Raw genomic sequence first — 21597 nt, 5'->3', positions numbered from 1 at the left:
AAGTCTTCCCACCTGGCGTTGCCCGTGAGATTCTCTTGTGATAATGCGCCAACGTGACCAGTATATGATATTATCTTTAACAGATAAATAATAAGGTCTTAATTTATTACCTATTTAACACGTGATACCATAAACTTATATTAATTTAGGTATTTATTGAAAAAATGTTCAAAACTTAAGGTGAAAAAAATATTTACGTTTAACTTTGATTTTTATTTGTTTTTTAACATATTAATCATAACAACATTGTACATTTATATTTTGTACTTAGGTCTGGGTTTGTTTTTGTAAAAATTGTGCCTAATACATTATATCATGGAATTCCATATAGAACTCATTTTTTTTTTTTTTAATAAATACAGCCTATACTATATTTACAATTTTTAGCTATATAAACTTTAAAGAATTTTTAAAATCAGTCAGGTAAGTAGTTTTGGAGCCTAACCATTCTAAACAAACAATTTTACTTACCTAATTATAGTATTAGTAAGTATATATATTAAAAAATAAATAGATATAGATGTATTGTTTAATAAATTATAATATTAGATATTAATGATTGTGGTGTTGAAACAAGTGGCAGCGCAAACCATTTTACCATTGAAAATACAATTTAAAAAAATAAAAGAGTGCTCAAACGATGTCTCAAATTGTCTCTTCATAATTTATATATTCTCGAGTCAACAATTTTAAAAACGACTCGTTCATTTATGGAGCACTCTCTAATTTCTCCAAAATATTTCCATAATTGCATTACCACATTCGCTTCAAAAGAACAATAAATTAGAAATAAAAAGAATAAATTCTAAATATTAGAATATTGACGATATTTATCAAGTTTAAACTGTGTAGTTAACTATTAATTAAGAACGTACATTTATAAACGTCTTAAGGGGCCTTGCTACGTCTATAGGTAACTTAAGGGATAACATTTAGTCAATTTATATTCTCGTCTAAAGTAAAAAATTCAAATGTCAGTAAGTGTAGGTATAGGTACTATGCTATTATATTATGAAGTATTATTAGCCATTAGGTGTTTAAATTTATTATTAAACTATATTTCATGTATTAAATATGTAAATATACCTAATCAAACTTATAATAATTGTCTTAAAAAAAAAAAAATAAAGGGCATACATTTCATAAATAAATAGTAGCTATTGACAATAATCTATCGTCATACAATATATTGAGCATTTTTTTATATGATTCTTAAATAAAGTTAAACATTTCAAAAAAAAAGAATTTGTAGGTATAAATGGAAAAAATGAGTGTTATGACCATGTATCATATTATATGTACAGTATGTAGTAGGTACCTATTACCATTGATTATAAATACTATAATTATATTTATAATCAATGCTATTACGTATCAATGTTTCATCTATATTCTAAAGGCTGCAGATTTTTTATTTATTGTAGTGTATGTCATTCGTATACGCGATGACGTTTCGGGTACCTCCCTGCAACTCCTAACTTAAAATTGACGCGTTTATAATAGTAATATGTTCTACATTAATGTACAAGTCCCGATGTATAAACACAAGCTAAAATATGTCCTAGCCTCCTAGGGTGGTAGCGTGGTAGGGACGGGGACTGTAAGAAGTAAGAAGTTACAGTTTGTGGCTTTGCCCACCCTTACACGAAGTATGTGCGTCAACCACCGAGCACTAAGTGTTATGTTTCGTGTGATTTATTTCGGTATATCTACATAAAACATTCTAAGTACTGCATAAGTCATAATATATTACAATGTAGGTACGGGGTGATCCATACATTTTATTTTTTTTTTTTAATTTTCAATAAAATATCTTTTTACCCGTAGTTTGTAAAAAATATTATAATATAATCCTTTAAATTGAACTATATTTTAATTTTCTAGCAACAATTAATATTTTTGATTTTATAATCTGAAGAATGATAATTTAGGTATTTTTCTTAAAATTTCGATAGTTTTGATTTATACATCAAAAAGGTGATGGAATTGGAGTAGGTATAATTGGACAAACATAGTTTATGTTAATATGTCATTTTAATTTTTAAGTTCAATTAATGAGTAGATATGATATAATAATATATACTAATATACATATTACTCATTTTAAAGAATTAGTCTAGATGATGGGTGGATTACAATTTTCCTAGCAGAGTTGAGTGTACTCCATATAGTGTCTTAACTCGACTCGTCTAACTATGAATGCGTTTGTAGCTCGTGATCACGAATAAATATAAGGCATAACTAATGTTCAATATTCGATATAATACGCCCCCGCATCAACAATAATTAAAGACAAAAAAACTCTACACAAATAAACTAGGTATAAAATATTAAAGAAAGTAATGTAGGTAGTATTATTTATTATAGTCACTTAAACAACGGTTCACCCCGTATACACCCTTCATTATTACACCAACATATACATATATATATATATATATATATATATATATATGTACAGGTACACGATTCGACAATTGTGTACGTACATACACACACAATTTTGTGTTGCTATGCGAACGCTATATTTAGGTATATAAGACACCTACCTACAACACAGCAATTTAAGTCGTTTTGCGCGCGGGTGAACCGACTGAGACGGGCGGTCATAAGTGGTGTGCGATGCCTGCAGCAGCACTCACATTGTTGCACCGTAATAAAAATTTATAATATTTCATGATAATTTTTAAAATAATGTACATTATATAGATCCAAGGCCTAATTATTATTATTAATGTTATTGTGGATATGTAGCTGCGCACGTGACTATAACTCCGTACTGGTGCAAGTACGCCTCGGTACCTACATCGTCGTAACTCGTGGTCATAATGAAAACAGCCACGCTGCGTCCGGATGTCCGGCTCGCCACCGATCCGGTGTCCACGCCGGAAAAATTTCGCTCTGGCCACTGTCATTTGGAGCTGACTCCCGTTTGGCAGTACGTGATCAAGAAGAACCGGTTCCCGACCCACGTCGACCGACAGGAAGTGTTCGACGAGCTGGCTGTCCGACTGCAGCATCCCGAATGGCAGGTCGGTGCATCAAGCGCGGAATATATTTACCGAATGGCTGTTGCGATTGTGCAGTACTTATACGATTATGTTGCATGTATATTGAACTATGACGTCTGTGTATTTGACGCAATAGTATCGGTAAAACGTTACGAAACCAGGATTGGTTTAAATATCATATTTTTTTTAATTTATTTTTTTAGGCGTGTTTTCCTGCAAATTTTACTCAAGGATTCATTTTGTTAATAGATATTATTTGCTGTCAACAGATTAAATCGGCTTTCGTTTATACCACATTATTTTCACGACAAAAATTATCCATGCACTTGTCACTTATATACCCAAGTTATAACTTTATTATAGTTTTTTTAGTAGGTATACTTATATACTCGCTATTCATATACCTACGAGATGCAAGTCTTAGAATTTGTATACCAAATTGGCAACCACAAAAAGTTAAATTAAAACTAAAATAGGGGTAGTTGGGGTGATGTAGCTTTTTTCTTTAAGGCTGTAACAGAACACATTGTACGCAATAATACGTTTCAGGTGAGACTTCACGGTTCGCGAGTGCTGGCTTACGTTATACCAGCAGTCGGCCCACAACTGGATCTATTGATGTCCCCAACAATACTCCCGGCGGTCATTTCGAATCTTGCACACTTTTCACCAGCTCTCAGAAGTAGCTCTATGGATGCAATATTGATTTACGTACAACACTCGGCTGATCCTGAATTCGTTCTTAAGTCCATGATCGTACAAGGATTGGATGTACCTGGTGCCAAATCGAGTCTCACCGTGAATGTTATGGAATGCGTTCCTGTAGTACTTCAGCAAATCGTTAAGAGAAATGGAGAACGACCAGTGAGTGGAAAAAAAATTAAATAATGCGACTATTTGAATTGTATTACATACAAAAAAATATAATTATTATGTATAGCCGTATAGGTGATCCTTATAATAAGGTATATAATATATATATTTTATACTCGAAATTCAGCGATGTAAATATAAATATAATAGCTACATACCATATTTTATAGTGATGCAGTATAATTATAGGGAAGCTATTATAGCTAATGCCATAATAACTGATTTCTAAGTTTTAAAATGGTTTTAACTTTTAAGTTTGCAAGTTGTAAAAACATATTTATAAAAGGTAATTTTAGAATAATAGATTTCATAACTTATGGTGCTAAAATATTGGTAAAGGATCTTAATTGTTGATGACACAAAAAATGCGAAGCATTGTATTTATCAATAATGATCTATTAAAACAATAATTATCGTATATCATCATTTTAAATGTCATTAAATAAATTGTACTAAATTGTAATTATAAATTGTTATGTAAAAAAAATTTCCCAATTAATGGTAAATAATATTAAGTTCTTATGATCGAATTTTATTATATTTTGACAAGTATTATGGTTTGAGACACTACAATTTAAACACAATCAATTTGGACTTTAAAATATTAGTATATTTTTTTTAGATTGCCATACCTACGTTTGTGCATCTTGTAACTGCCTTATCCAACAAAATGGTACAAGCTACATTTCAACAAGCTGCAGTTTACTGTTTGGACAGAGTTAAAGAAATTGTTGGAAGAAATAAATTTGATCACTATCTTGAAACATTTCATCCTATCATCAAAAAGGTAAATTATTTAAATTAGTAACATTTTATTTCAACTGAATAACGTATATATTTATGGTAGTCGCCAGTCGGTAGATTTATTTATAATACTATACCGTACGCCTGTACTATATTATTTACTTACCTCCACCTATCATAATACCATATTATGTCCATAGTCCATATAAATATAAAACATTTATGTTATGGTAATTTATAAACATTTAAATACCAAATCATACTTAAGAGTTAAGACTTACGATACGTCATATACTAGTAGGTAGGTAGTAGGTACTTATAAATCATATTAAATAATAATAACCTATATTGCAAAATATTTATTGTACCTACAACTAGCACAACCAACGTATTATCAAGGCTCTCTAGCTAACCTATACCATACATAAAAAATGTCGTTTTTATCGATACCTATCAAGTTAATTTATTATTTTTATTCCAATTTTACTTACCATTACATTTATATATTATATTTCTGAATATGTGTATAAAATATAAACCATTTTGGAATATATTTATGTATAATAATAATATTATTATGTACAATATACCTACCTACATTTAGTATATACATAGGTTTAATCAATAATCATCCTATAATTATACATATTATTAAGTATTTATTTAAGCACATATATAACTTCTAGTTTTTGGATCATATTAAGTTATACTTTCTTCGTAGGATTTTGAAGTATTGTGTGAAGTGTATAGAATATCTTCATCATCTGGTCGAGATTCTTCTATATCATCATTTGACGATGAAGACGATGTAGAAATTCCCAAAACACCTAGAAGAGTAACATTTGGAGGAGAGCTTATTAAAATTCGAAGTCCTGACGTTTCTGATGACCCCGAGGTAATCAAATCTACTGGAATTCCAATTCCAATCAAGCCTGCATTAAGCATACCAAAACACCCCAAAGATGAAATGGAAAACATAGCAATAAAATTACCACTTTCGAGACAAGTAAAAATCACATTTACCTAAACGGTTTTACTCTATTATATATTTAGCATGATTTTTATTCAATTATTAATGTCTCTTTGTCTCTATATAGCTGCTGTAGTATTATTTTTATGCCTGTATAACTATATTATACTTATAGACAATTTTAGTTTCACAATTTAATTAATAAATTAGTTTGATCTACCGGCTACCTTATATATTATAGTGCTTTTTTAATAGTACCCAATACCCATTATTAACAATTATACATTAGGTATTTATCATATTTTTTTACTTTGCCTTTAATTGTCAGTTTTTTAATTACAATCGACGCACAAACAATAAACATAGGTACCTAATATAATTTTACGCGTATTTGACTGGCTAATTGCGATATTCCGCTAACTTGATATACCTATGACTTTTTCACACATTGATAATGTATTCTCTAAAAAAAAACTGAGGATCTGTTCCACAATAAAATAATATTGAATGAAACTAAGTAGAATATCACAAACTTTCAACTCAACACAAGTTTTCCCCAAAAGTCATAACTTTATTATTAGCTAGTGCCTAGTAAGATATAAACTTTGTAAATAATTTGGTTCCTTCACTTTTTACTAGATTTTGTACACCTATAATACCTAATAAAAATAAGTAAGTACCACTTTTTGGCCATATACTAAGCCAAATCAATGCATTTGCGGTTACTAACATATACATTCTCAGATTTTTTTGCACTTGAATTTGTAACTCAACATATTGGGGTGGTTGACTAGGGATCAGATATTTTTATTCCGTTTTCAATTTTCATCGTCTATATAAGTATATTATGTTATTATGTATATTATTTTAGACTATCTACATCTGTAATATGGTCTTATGAGCCATGCCAATGAAAACTTTACGTTTAATTATCTCTAACCTAACCTTTTTAAAAACTGAGATTATACTAAGCCTCTAGGTGTTTAATTATAAAAATTATTATTAGGTATTACTATAAATTATATATAAGATATTATTGTTGGTATAAAATGGTACTATAACTCATTTTATTGAGACTCAGCTTTTGTTAGTAAAAAATTTAATTTTCCACAACTAATGTAATGCATTTATTATTTAGTTTTAAATTAAATAATATTCAACTTAAACAAATTTAGTTTTTAATTTTGAAATGAATTGCGTCATACGTATCTCAGAAATTAGAATCGACCTGTATGTGTTAGTAAACAGTTTTTGTATAGATTTAGGTGCCTGATAACGTCCAAGTCTTTCCGGCTATTGTTGTGGGGGATGGTAGTAGACGGTGGTGTAGACATTATAAATAGGCCAACATCGAGCCATTAAGGTAGTTATTTATCACGAAACACTATTGCCCTACATTAAGCTCTAAACAAGAATTAAAAATTTGCATTTTTGCGTGTTACTGTAGGTCTGTAGATAGGTATTTAATTATAACGTGGGTACCTACTGTGGAAAAGTGACGGCACGTGAAATTGGGTCAAACTATAAGTTTTTCATTTATATGAAAATATGAAATGCATACCACCTGCGTGTCAGTTGTTGACTTTTTATTTACATGTGATATAAATCGCCAAATCGGACATTGGTATATGTATATGTAGTACCTACAATACTATAACATATTTAGCGATTATACAATATTGTCTTGTGTTATGTTAGGTCATCTTAAATCAATACATTATAATAGGGAAATGTAACATTTTACGTTAATGGTAAATTACTAGTGACCATGCGAGTACTTATGGCGTGTGACAGGAAATCTATAAAACAGTTTTGACCAAGGGTGAATAACCCCATTTTTCGTTATTAGATAGGACAGATAGGTGTATGTATTCTATAATATGTATCCATTATTTATATTTACTAAATATGTTAGAAATTATACATTATTTTTAAGTCTCTCAACTTGGCATAACAATTTTATTTTATTCTTAGACTCGATATCGAAGCCCCGGTAATTATTTGTATCAAAAACGAGTAATCAATCAAGTCAGGCCAAACACTTTACCACCCTTACGACATTCAAGTATTTACCTATATTATGAATAATTTTTCGTGTGTTTCAATTTTTCGAATAACTAGAAATTTTTTTCTAAACATTTTCAGATTTCAAACAATTTTCAAGTGCTCGTGTAGGTCCATTATTAGGTACAACTTTCAGAAGGAAATTGGACGATAGGTATATAATAATATGTCAATGAAATTTCCAGTAGTTTTATCAACATTTGTAAATCAAAAAACAAAATTATAATTTTTTTTTTTTAGAACCTCATTTAATAAAGGATTTTTTTCTCCACACGCTATTCTTTGCACTGGAAGGACCAACGATTCATTCGATGTTAGTATACAACTTTTATGAAACAATACATTTTTACTATTATACACACGTGTATATATACATTATACACCCTACTATACCTATAAGCCTGCAGGCGCGTATCCAGGATTATCAATGCGGCATACCCGCATAACGCAGAGACTAGTGGATATATAGAGAATAGACTGGTGAAGCTTTATCACCCATTAGGTACGCATCAAGGAGACACACTTTGTATTTAATTTTTCAACTTTTTTTGACAAACTTTTAAATAATTTCACAATTGTTTTTCACGCAGTTGTGGAAAATGCCTCTTCCGATCTCAAACCTTTTAGATACGACTTAAAGCATTAAAAAAAAACACTGAACCAAGAACATCAGTAGGAAAAATCGAATATGTTTATTATAATGTTAGTACCTATAAATTGAATGAGCCAGTGAACTCTAGCTACCTATCATTCATCCATAAATGACAACATGGCTGTGATATATGTAACTCCAGTATATTTAAGCATACTTTTTTCTCAAGTCAATAATTACATACATCCAAATTCTAACTTATTGGATATTATAAAAATAATGTTCAATAACTTAACCTCTTGTCCTATCATCATACGCGCCTGAATGAGTGTAACATTATATTATTATTTTTAATCACTAGATAATAGATATCATTATAATATTATTTATAATATATACAGTGAAACCTCTAAATGCCTGACACTCTCGGTCGCTTAAATGTCGTCCGCTATTAAGAGGGGAAACACAGGGAGTACAAATTTCACCGTTCCCAAAATTCCGTCCGTTTTTCGGAGGTGTCAGCTATTAAGAGGTGTCCATTAAAGGAGGTTTCACTGTATATAATACCATAATTGTACCTATAAAACTATTACTATAGATTTTTAACAATTGTTACGTACTACCTACTTAGTTTTAACATAGTTTTACTCACTTAAATAATCACAAACATACACTATTGTAGTTTTGTCCATCACTATGACACTATTTCCATCTAGAGGACTATTGAAAATTGGTTAGATGTTTTTATGACTTAGCGCTTTGGTTTCTAATTAATTTCTCCACTCCAAATCATTTCAATATTTAATAGTTTACTGATAGAAATCTTGTATAATATACTAGATAAATACATTACCTTTTATACTATTATTGTATACACTATACATTATAAATTCATAGCCGATTCATTTATTATTAATCTTGGAGTTTCTCGATTACTAATTAATCATTGATAATCATAATTTAGATTGAAGAAGGTAATCCTTTTGAGTTAATGTAATTTAAACTTTTAATTTGCATGGTATATTGATTTTTTATTTTGAACATAAATTAGCTATACTGTATACATTTGTTTAATCTTTATACTAAAATAATACAATTCAATACATTATTGGTTATATAATTTGTACATGAAATATTAAAGTAGGTATTGATTATTATTTTATATCATTTATATTTTATAATTATTTTTTTACTATTGATTTATTGTTGTTTTTTTTAGAGAAATTATAAAAATATGAAGATTGACAAAACATTTAAAAAGTGAGTACACTGTTTAGAATAAATAAAAATATATTATACATTATTCATCATATTAATTTTAGTAACTTAACAAATATATAATAGGTATATAATGTAAGCCAAAGGTTTTTTTATTTATTATAATTTGATAGTGACCCACTGATCTCTATTATAACTTATTATTTAATACAAATTTTGAATTTTGAAAACCAGGAATTAAGAATATAATTTATAAACATAGTTTCAAGTTTCAATACAATATAATTAATATAAATTAATAATTTACATAAACAATTAAATGTAAGAAGTTATTTACATTAAACAATAAATTCATGAGGTCAATCCTTCATCAAGATAGAGGACTCTTTGTCCATATTTTTGTCTCAATTCAGGCCATTGAACAATTATTAAATCAGCAATAAAATACATACATTTTCCAGTAAGAGATAGAGACTTTACCCGGCAGATACTTTCTACAAATATAATCGATATATCTGCATAATGGAATAATTTCATCATGAAAGCAACCAGACAAACTGGAACACAAGTACCTGGTCCATTGCATAAAACCAAATCAGGTTTGAATGATATGACCACAGGCACAGTTAAAATAATTGCATAAATAGTTGAAAAAATAGACGTTACATATGATTGATTGACATGTCTTGATCGAGGTATAGTTGCTATGGACCAATCTATACCACTTTCATTGTTTTCTACACGGTTACGGCTTGTTGTATCTGAATCGGCTAATAGATACAAACGTGGCACAAATTTCAACTTGTTCATAGTATTCATTAAACGCAACATTTCGGCTGTATGTCCGCCTGAACCAATGACAATTAATGTTCGAATAGATTGTTTTGATTCTCTATGAGATTTTGAATTAGTTATACGTTGCAAAATCATATACAAAAGACGAGCAGAAAAGTATGCTGAAAATATGGTTGAGATCAGCAACCACATAAAAAATAATAACATAGTTAACTGTTTTATAATTTACATCAAACTACATTTTAAACTTGAACTCACAATATTTAAAATATTTAATACACAACTTAAACTATGAATGATAACTTAAGAGAAAATATAAGTTTGAAAAAAAAAGTTCTAGCTTTAGTTCTAGCTTTACTGCTTTACAACATAATGATAATAGTCAGATACTCAGGTAGAGAAACGCTTAGAAGAAACGGAACGGTAACACCAATATTTGATAAGCGTAAAATAAAAGTTTTAATAATATGATAACATTGATAACCCATAATAAGGTATCAATATATTTTAAACCATGATAAATCTAATTTGTCATGTTTTATATTTTGTTTTCGTCGGTATTATTATTGTGTTGGTAGGTACCTTCTATTAAGTTATTTATAAATACTTATAAATTAAAATAATATGAACACTACTATAATAATATATTATCTTAGTTCGTGGTTATGGCTTATGAAGTACAAAATTGTTCAATTTTATATTGAACACTCATTATTTCAAAAAAATATTGATGTTTTTGAAAATATTATTTTACATAGTTTTAAGTTGTTATAAAAACCAACGTTTTTATTAAAAAATTATATTTTTTATCCTTATAATTTTTTAAGTTTTTTACTTTTTTGAATGACAGCATAGAGTTTTAATTTCATATTCCAAAGCAGAATATTTTTCTAAGTATTTTGATTCATAAAAATCGAATTTAGGACGAGTAGTTTATGAGTTATAAGTATTTAAAGTTACAACTCATAAACTAATCGTCCTGAATTTTTATGAATCAAAATACCCAGAAGAATATTCTGCTTTAGAATATGAAATTAAAACTCTATGTTGTCATTCAAAAAAGTAAAAAAATTATAAGGATAAAAATTATTTAAAAATATAATTTTTTAATAAAAACGTTAGTTTTTTAACAACTAGAAATTATGTAAAATAATATTTTCAAAAACATATAATTTTTGAAATAATGAGTGTTCACTGTATTTTATGTTCCGATGATTATTTGAAATTTTGGATGCATCAGCGCGGTGCGTTCTTGTTTTAAAAAGAGTACCTATATAATACGATAAATAATAATATATATTAACAGTAGTCCCCAGGCAAGTTAGGAAGTAATGTAACTTCATGTGTTCTCGGGGGGTGGTTGAATACCAAAAACTACCAAAAATGTTGAATAATAATTTAAACATTATACCGCTCAATTAGAATTTACATACTTATTTCATAAAAAAAATCGCATTAAAAAATATTGATTTTCCACGGAAAAACTAATAGGAGTGATGTAGAATTTTAGGCATATACATATATACTAGAACTATATGTCTATATATATTTGTATAGTAGAGCTAGGGGAAAAGTCGCTTTTGTTCCCCTTAAATCCACCTCTGCTGACAAGTGATACCAATAATGTCACTAAACTGCATGTACATTTTACACATATATATATATATTATGGCTCTATATTGACTATTAGATAAACATAATATAATCGTCGGGTCAAATCGTTATAGTCCACAGGCGAACACATCAACAAGTTTCCCTCATATATAACACATGAATTCATCCTATACCTATATAATATAAAGGAGAAAAATAGTAGACGTTTTGTCCACCATGAGTTGACCGTTGACCTTGTTTAAAAATCCAATCAATCGCGTGAGTCCATAACTTAATATACCTGCAATAACATGATATATAGATAATATATATAATATCAATGCGTGCATATAAAAATCCACTCCCCCTTGCAAGAAACAGCAGGACCCTGTACCGCTACACCACACATCATATTATTAATATATTATTAGGTATAATTTACTATACCTATAAACCTATATATAATATATTTACATATATTGATATACCTATACTTCATATCATTAAATATACCTTTACCGCGTGAGTATCTATATTTGTAAATGTGGTGGTCGGTACATCGGCAGTCCGTTTTTCACATTACCGGCGACGGTCGTTGACGGCTTTTTCGTTCTTTTTTTTTTTAACACGAGACATGTCCATAATTTCGTTATGTTTCGATCTTGTTTCTGTTGCGGCTCTGCTCGTTCTCGTCGTCATAGCCTTGTGGCGTCTTCGCCGCCGTCGAAAGACCGCGTCGTCACGCCGGTCCTTACCACATTGACAACGGCTAAACGAAAATACAGATTTCACAATTCCGTGCAACGAGAAAAACGAAATAAATTGCACCGTAAACAGATATCTCTCAATCACACCGTATTCGTAGTGCCCAGACACGTACCGTCGTGTAAGCCGACCATCATCGAGTAAGATCTTAACACAAATACTTCATTACATATTTTGATTTATCGTATTTTCATCATACGACCATACATGCATTTGGTAATATTTATGAAAATAACACCACTCTAAGTATGGGTTGAACATTCAGTCACGACTATTATGTAGCGTGTTTGTTTATTATGTGACATAATTTATGTACAGCTCTATTATAATAATACAATTTGGCTATGCATGTGAATATAAGACCTAAAATCTAAATATATATGTACTACAACAATTGGGGTGTGACTATTTTTAAGTTTTCACGAATGGCACTTATTAGTTCATCTAAGAAATATGTAAAAAAATATTTTCTATTGCATATGTATCTAAAATAACTAAATTATGTCATACGTGGGCCGAGGGGCTGGGGTCCAGATAATCTTGCCATTTAGTTTAAATTGTAAAATAAGTCAAAGTTAATATCAAAGTTAACATCACACTATTGAAATTAATAAACGAAAATATGATATGCCGTATAAGAATGTATAAGACGGAGACTATACACATACGAGATCGACGACGTCCTCTGTACCTACTAATTAGTAGGTACATATTATAATAGTACAACCTATATTATATTGTACTATGTATACAAAAAATCTTCTCACCTTATTGCACGAATAAATAATGGTATACATTTTTGACAGCAAATCTACATTTAAATATAAGTATTTAACAATAATAGATTTTATACTTTGGTACATATACAGGCACAATGTGCCTACCATTGTAGCCTGTGTAGTAGGTATAAGCTATAAATGTATAATAAATAATAATACTAAAAATCATAGAAAAAATTAAAATTTAGAAAAATTTAAGTCATAGGTATGCACGTCTATAATATTGCCCCACCTATTATAAATAACATCACACCTGAATTTTTGTTCTCATCAGTTTTGAGTCTTCTGTGAGAACAACGTTTTCAATGACCGTGGTTCCGGAAACCAATAGACAGGAGCACAACAATAGAAGGATATCCGACACTGCAGACGACGATTCCCGTCGTAATTTCATTCGTCCTGCGGAATCGTCGAGCGACGTAATCAAGCCACCGGATGGCGAACATGATGTCGGACCACATACTTTGGCTAACAGCACGTCATCAAATATTCCAGTCGATAAATCTGATGGCGGAGCAATATTGGGAACCCGACGTGTCGACCCCGACGATCGAATTCTGCCACAACAGCAGCTAGTGATTAACGATCGCAAAAAATCATTGACCCAGTCCGACAATAATGGTGATTGCGATGCGGGTCTCGTCAAACCGGCCAATTTCAAAGTGCAGCAGTGTTCTAGTGGAACTGCAGGCGCAAACGTTCGATCGCAAAACGAGTGAGTCCATACTCCGATCCGCCTTCATGTACAATGCACAGCTGTAGTCAACGTTTTTTTTATAAACAGCAGACATATTCCAAAATTAAGATTACTGACATTAGTCTAAAAAAACTATTAATTTGCGTCAGTCTCCTTTGTAAAGCTTACACGTATCTGCAGTATTTAGAAAGTAGGGCACTAATATTTACACACCTCGAATTCGTCTACCTATATTTTTAATGCATTTATATTCATGATTTGTTTTCACGCAGTAAAAAACCTGTGGCAGAAGTAAGACCTACGAAGTCTGTGGCACAACCGCCGGCGCCACACGCAGCATCATCAACACTCGAAAGGAAGAAGTCCGTCGGAACGCATCTGAAAAAACGATCTAGTGAAATGGGACCAAACTTCACCCCGTTCAATGATCCTCAAAGAGCTCTACATTTGGTTTCTACTCAGATCAATAGCCCGGAATGGTATCTATACTTATTGATGGAACTTACTTAAATGTATAATCACAACTTTACAGAATGGTGTAGTGTACGGAAGTATAGGCGCTTTTAGACCCACCCCATTCCTCTCACTCTCTCTCTCTCTCTCACACACACACACACAAATTCTACATCATTTTTATACCTCAAACAATCGCGTTTATCGTGTCATTCAATTAACAAATTATCGATATGTCATGACAGGGAAGCGGCCGTTACGGGTCTTCAGAATATTTCACGACTGTCCATGTTCCACAGTAAAGAATTGCGTCCGGGTTCCTTGCAGCCATTTGCTCGCAACGTGGCTAAACACATTAAATGTCTTCGATCTCAAGTGGCTCGAGCCGCGTGTACTGCTGCACAGAAAATGTTTACCTACGTACCGAAATCAATGGAACCGGTACGTCGAGGCAATAAATAGACGATAAAATATTATTTGAAATCGATACGTTTTTGTTTACAGGACATTGAAGAAATAACATCTGCACTGTTTCCACGTACAGCAGATACAAATAAATTTCTTCGGGTGCAAAGTGCTGAAGCTTTGAATGCAATGGTCGACAACGTGAATCCCGTAAAGTGCATACACGTGATCACAGCTAAAGGGATAAAGTGAGCTTTGACGCATCAGCTAAAACAAAGTTCGCTATAATATGGAATAAAGAAAATAATTGTTGCATTTAATATTCTAGGCATGGAAATCGAATGGTTCGTGCTGAAGCGTGTCGTCTCTTAGCCAGAGTGGTCGATAAGCTCGGAGTCAGTGGAACACTTCATTTACCAACAGATGCTAGAGATGCAGTGATAACTGCTGCCACTAGCATGGTATTTGATAACACGCCTACTTCTCGGTAAGTAATATGAATCTTAACTATATCACCAATATTGAAGATTGACATATTTATGTACATGGCTTTAGTCAAGCCGCTCAACATATATTAACCAGGTTGAGCGAAGATCCGAGAGGTGCAGCATTAATATCATCAGCAGCTTCACCAAATGTAAAAGCTACATTAAATAAATCGTTGTCAAGAATATTTCTTAAATGAAATATTTTGTTCGATCAACGAATTATCGATTTTTTTTTTTAAAAATCAAGTGACATATTATTATATTTTAATCTGTAACATTTTGTACAATTGAACCATATTTATTTTTATTTTTATTTTTATTTAAAATGGTAATATATTTATCATATTTATTTACATAATTTTGTTTAATATTTACATAATTTCATAATTATTTATTGTTTTTCATGACTAAAAATAAAAACAACATAAATAATAAAGGAATACGGATAAGATATTAAAATAGATACACAATATTGTTGTAACGAATAACAAAATACTAGTTAAATAAAAATAAATAAAAATAAATTATAAGTGAATAGTAATACATAATAATAATCCATTTTACTTGGTTTAATTTATGTGGAGGACTATACCATTGTTTATAAACTTAAATTTAAAGTATTTATTGTAGCTTTGACCGCTCAATGGCAGTACTCTGATCATCCTGAAAATGCAAAAATTATATGGTTTAGTGTACATGCTATAAATCAGTAAATTAAAATAAAATAAATATTAACCTCACTATAATCCAAAATTGGTACAGTACTAGAAGTAAACAAATTTAAATATAATATTAATATTAAATGTTTAGCTGAAACAAATTATTAACAACTTACGTTTCATACAATGAACCTGGTATGTTTTCTTCAACCCATTTTAAATCATCATCCTGTAGAATATTAAAAAAAATTAATTCGTGTAATGCAATATCATAAAAAAATTTTTTTTTTTTTTTTGTTTTAAAAGAAACTTTGTAAACAATTAGCTTCGACAATTATGATTATAAATATTACATATGAAAGCAAGATTAACAACAAAAATAATATTACAGATAAATTAAATTTTTAAACCAGTCTGGTTGAAGAAGGATAAAAGTGAGGTAATAATTGGTACATTTGGTGAAGAGAGAATGGATTGAATGTCGAGTTTGATATTAAAGGAGTGAATTAAGGTGAAGAGGGTATTGCGTTGGGGAACCAGAGAGGGACAGTGAAAAAGTATGTGTGAGATATCACAAATCATGGGATCGTGAACGTGGAACATACATAAAGGAGAGTCATTGAGAGAAAGTTTATAAGAGTGAGAAGGTAGTAAGGTGTGTCCAAATCTTAGACGTGAAAAAGAGGTAATTATTTTACGATTTAATTTGAGGTTGTGAAACCAAGGATGAGAGGGGATAGATGGTGAGATATTTTTGTACCAAGAGGCATAATTGGGGGCTAGATTGTTCCATTGGTTGCGCCATAAATTATAAATATGGTATTTTAATAAGGGACAAAAATCGGTCCAGGGAATTAGAGTTGGAGAAGGACAGCAGAACGAGGAGGTGGATTTTGCAATGGAGTCCGCTATTTCATTTCCTTTTATACCAGAATGGCCGGGCACCCAAAGGAATTCAACTATAAAATCTGAAAGGGTAAGTTCATATAGAAGTTGCCTGATCCTGATGGAAATAGGAGAAGGACGGGAATTGAAAAAATCGGAGGAGAGGCTGAGAAGACATGATAAGGAATCAAAAAAAAAAAAAAAAAATTAAATACATACAAGTTGTGTTTGGCTTTTTGTGCTACTATTTGAAGCGGGATAGTCTTTGTATGGCGTCACATTAGAATTATTGTGGTTCGATGTATTTGTAGTAGTTCTCATTTTAATATCTGAACAAATGTAATAAACATTGAAAAATAATTTTTTAGTGTTTAATAATAAACATTTTATACCACCATTAGAAGTATCTTTAATAAATAATTCGGTTTCGTCTCTATCATCATCTGGAGCATCTAATAATGGAGTAAATGCATATCTGTGTAACAAAACAAGTTTTGGATATTAATTATTATAATATATTAATTAATATAAAAAAAAAAACTAAATTTTAACCTTTGATTGTTATTTGTTGGTCTCCAGAGTATCATAATCACAAGTAAAATTATAGAAAACTCAATATGCCAGAATGCATCGTCTAGCCACTGTTCCTTCCAATTCTATAAATATGAATATTTAAAAAAATATTAATGTTTATTAAATAATCAAATAAATTTTTATATTAACTTACACCACCACAATCTGACAATCGTTGTGTTTTTATAGAATACAACATGAACAAAGTTGAAGTCACAACTGTGAAACCAAGAACATTGGTAAAATGTGTATACAATTGGAGTTTCACTGCATTCCTTAAAATAAATTGAAATGTATAAATAAAAAAGTCTACACATAAAATGAAAATTGTTTATAATATACTCAGTTGTCAATATGTCAATTAAATTCTAATTAGAAGTTCAATCTTTGTCCTGACATAACAAATTTGTCTTAGTAAACATCATAAACCATGCAACAATGTCATAGTCTTGTCTTTGTATTTGACAAAAATAATATATACAATATACAGGAGAAATATTTATTTAATACCTCCGAAGTCTTAAGGCCCTAGTTGTTTGAGTTAGGGCAGCAAATATCCAACATACAATTCCAGAATCTAAAGCAGCTAATGGCAATTCAACTAATAAAATCTCTGCACTCATGTTACTTGACAAACGAAAATAGGATTCCATTAAAGACATAGCTAAGTATAAAGAACTGACTCCTAAAACCTTTGGTAAAAGTGGTCCTAATCTGGGCCTAAATAATAACATGTATTTATAAGTAATCAAACATTATTATAATAAATAATTATTTTATCAAATACTTACTTTACTATACCAAACCCTAAGCTTACTATGATAACTAAAGTCCGTGCAAGTGTTCTTTTTAAGCAAGAAATCACTTCAGCCATGGTCATTACTCCATAAATATTATCTAAATGTCCAGTTAGGTTTAATTCATGATATTCAGCATAAAAGGCTGCTTTTTCAACCATTCCTGAAATGTAAAAGTTGGTAAATATTTGTATATTTTGGATTTATAATTATTGCATTTATTTACCTAAAAGAATGACAGCTCCAATCCAAAATTGTATTTGAAGTAAATCCCTCCATTGCATAAATAATAAAACCAACCACGTTATACCAAAAAATATGTAAACGAAACACATGAATCCATAAAACTAGAAGAATGTTAAATTTGAATAAAATTGTATTCATGTACATTGTACAATGTAATTTGTTAAAATGAATTACATGTAGTAATGGCCAATTTGTAGCTGATAAATAGCCATGTGGTCCTTTCATTGAAATTTCTATATTGGCATTAAATTTGTCATCTAATTTAACATATCTGGTATCTTGTTTAACTGTTGCTGTTAATAAGTAAACTCCATCTTTTAAAACAGTATAAACTCGATGATTGGATCTCTAATTGTGAAATAAAACAAAAAAATTGTCTTTACACTTAAATTTAATATGATAAAAATTACTTACTTGGCTAAGTACTTTATTATTAGTTTTATTAGTCTCATATAACGATAAATCATCCTATAATAAAAAAAAAATTAAAAAATTGTACAAATAATTTACTGAAATATCATTTTTAATAAGCATAAATACCAAATCTACTCCACTGGCACAAGAGTATATTTTTTCTGCGGATCTTGCATGGTTCACGTATGTATTATTGGTATTAAAATCGTGTTTAATATCTTCTATTTGGAGTTTTCTTATAAGCTGAAAAAAATAATTCCAAATGTAGATAATAAGTTGTTATAAATTAAAAAAATAGAACTTACATTTTGGCCAAGGTTTAAGTAATCATTCCAGCACTGGGGTTCTGTCAGGATCCAATCGACAGAGACATTGTACACATCACTACAACTGACTATAACACAAATCAAAATTAGAATAATTGATTTGTGAGTCAATAATACATCAGTAAATCGACATAATATGAATAAATTTACTTTTAATTGATATTTCTGTGCCTTTAAATAGGCTGCTGGTACAAAACTGTATATAATGGTCCTAAAAAAAAAAAATTAATGTATCGTCAACTTATAGAAACGCCAAGCACGTTGGCATAATTAACACCTCACATTATCCATAACGGAGGACCATGATCCTTCACCAGGTCTCACGGCGTGACACGTAAACGCTATGAAAGTACAATACAACAAATAGATTGGGACATTTGACAACATTGAAAGAAAGTCAAATGTACAAAATTTTGTAATAGAATTCCTTATCGATTAAAGTAAAATAAATTCTACACTACGTTGGTCGTTCAAAAACAGAAACTCGGCAATTCGCCATTCGGCATCATCAATATTCTAAAATGTTTAAAAACATTATGTAAATAAAATTATATATCTTATCACTGTTGATACTTATTCAGTGATAACGGTGTTATATCTTAATAACTTATTAGCCAATAGAAATTCAGGATATTTCCCGCCATATATTTAAACCACTATTTAGAAAAGAAATTCCTCTACCTCGTGATTTAAACAAATCTCAAGATAAATAATATTGGATTGAAATTCAAAATTATTAAACATATGATAATGAACTTGGCAAGTATCTTACCTTTAGGCTTGACAATAGGTCAATTCAACTTATTATCGGAGCTAACAACACAAAATCGGAATTGCTGAATACAAATTTGTTATGTTTTTCTCTATTTAATGAGACTGAGCGTAGTGCGTAACCACGATTTAAGATGTATAAATATAAATAATATAATATCTTAAATAGTAGTGGTAACGGTAACTCTACAGTAAGAATTTTAATTTTTATTGTACCTTTAATTTTAGATTCTGAGCGGAGCGAGGAATGTATTGGTTTTACAATGATGTTTATTTCTTTTTCTTTATCTTTTTTATTCTGTAAACACTTTTTCTACTTCTAATTTAGTAACTTACTGTACAGCAGAGCGATATTCATTTTCCTGCTTTTTATATATATATATATAAATTAAACAGGTGTCCCGTGAGGATTTACCCATTGTGATATCTCCCGAAATAATGTAGATATCAAAATTCTGGTTTTGTAATAAGACTCGTAGGATAAGAACTACAATTATTTCATATTTTAATTTATTTTAATGTTTCGGTAAAAAGTCTAAAAGATATTTTTTTATCTTTTTCATTTCCAACAAAATTGACTATAATAGCCATTTTGTAGTTTATTTTTTATTTTTTGAAAATATCGACGTTTCAACATTTTATGTTCATTAATTTCCTGATTTTTAATTATTTTTAGTTTCGAGAAAAATTGCGAACTATTTGTCTATTTAACACCCTAGTGTTATCGAATCTAGAAATAAAAGTCGCTGCTATATCTTCGTCTCATCGGCTGACACTTCCAGTGTCATTTTTTTTATGAGGTTCCAAATAGAAGGATGCTTCTTGTGCTTCTTCGAGCATAATTTTTTTACGTAAATGAGACAATCCTTTTAATATATCAGATACCGGCAAAAAAGCCAAACTATCGACTTGTCCACAAAATAACATAAATTCTTCATTTTCACGGTACAAATTTTCCAAACCAAATTGCTGGATTTTCCTATGGGTGCTTTGCTTAACCTTTAATTTCTATATGTTCCCCACAAAACATTACCAATAGCTTGAATAACGGCTTTCTCAAAATCGAATTAAATAAGATTATTTTTACTCGCTTAGTGACTTGTGGTTGGGTTGTCATCAATAAATTGTAAAACCTCTCAATGAGAGAGAGAAGAAGGGAGACCCAGAGGGCTAAAGCAAAAAATAACTACGCATATTTAACGTCTATTTTCGTTTAATATTATTTATTATTATAATTATTTTCGTAATCTAATTTTCATTTGCCTTTTTTTCCGTTTGCTTTTTTTTCCTACCAGTGTTATCAAACATGTGATCTGCCCCGCCAAACGTGTTCTCGTACAGCCGGCCGAACACTTTCAGTGTGCCTATATAATATAGTTACAATCATATTTTATTTCTTCAAAACTAGAAAAAATATAAAAAATCAGGAAATTAATGAAAATACAATTTTGAAACGTCAATATTTTCAGAAAAATAAAC

General features: G+C 30.0%; 3 protein-coding genes across 6 annotated transcripts; 1 reads left to right on the top strand and 2 right to left on the bottom strand.

The window, feature by feature from the left end:
- Positions 1-2037: 2037 nt before the first annotated feature.
- LOC107168507 (uncharacterized) lies at positions 2038-15801 on the top strand. 3 transcript variants are annotated; one of them, XM_089228674.1, is made up of 15 exons: positions 2038-2653; positions 2755-3032; positions 3561-3875; positions 4507-4671; positions 5350-5634; positions 7573-7663; positions 7744-7816; positions 7903-7975; positions 9474-9514; positions 13679-14119; positions 14374-14580; positions 14800-14995; positions 15059-15207; positions 15288-15446; positions 15515-15801. In XM_089228674.1, exons 2-15 carry the CDS (start codon positions 2829-2831, stop codon positions 15642-15644), a joined length of 2529 nt encoding a protein of 842 aa, XP_089084800.1. In that variant the 5' UTR covers positions 2038-2653; positions 2755-2828; the 3' UTR covers positions 15645-15801. The 3 variants fall into 3 exon arrangements, with proteins under 3 accessions (XP_089084800.1, XP_089084801.1, XP_089084802.1); XM_089228675.1 differs by having other exon boundaries at positions 2038-3032; XM_089228676.1 differs by lacking the exons at positions 7573-7663; positions 7744-7816; positions 7903-7975 and having other exon boundaries at positions 2040-2653.
- Positions 9735-10644, bottom strand: Alg14 (ALG14, UDP-N-acetylglucosaminyltransferase subunit). The gene has a single exon (XM_015521704.2). It carries the CDS (start codon positions 10472-10474, stop codon positions 9824-9826), a length of 651 nt encoding a protein of 216 aa, XP_015377190.2. The 5' UTR covers positions 10475-10644; the 3' UTR covers positions 9735-9823.
- LOC107168501 (transmembrane protein 87B) lies at positions 15735-19879 on the bottom strand. 2 transcript variants are annotated; one of them, XM_089228678.1, is made up of 16 exons: positions 19630-19879; positions 19498-19558; positions 19327-19415; positions 19148-19264; positions 19022-19075; positions 18782-18955; positions 18588-18708; positions 18356-18524; positions 18075-18284; positions 17719-17839; positions 17544-17647; positions 17387-17466; positions 17211-17320; positions 16283-16335; positions 16184-16211; positions 15735-16110 (listed from the first exon to the last, which is right to left on the bottom strand). In XM_089228678.1, exons 1-16 carry the CDS (start codon positions 19732-19734, stop codon positions 16069-16071), a joined length of 1638 nt encoding a protein of 545 aa, XP_089084804.1. In that variant the 5' UTR covers positions 19735-19879; the 3' UTR covers positions 15735-16068. The 2 variants fall into 2 exon arrangements, with proteins under 2 accessions (XP_089084804.1, XP_089084803.1); XM_089228677.1 differs by having other exon boundaries at positions 17384-17466; positions 19630-19878.
- Positions 19880-21597: the final 1718 nt, after the last annotated feature.

Source organism: Diuraphis noxia, unplaced genomic scaffold (genome assembly GCF_037042655.1).
Source record: "Diuraphis noxia isolate RWA-SAM2 unplaced genomic scaffold, SU_Dnox_SAM2 contig0005, whole genome shotgun sequence".
Classification (NCBI taxonomy): Eukaryota; Metazoa; Arthropoda; class Insecta; order Hemiptera; family Aphididae; genus Diuraphis; species Diuraphis noxia.
Note: the sequence above shows the minus strand (reverse complement) of the source record. Positions and strands in the feature narration are given on the sequence as shown.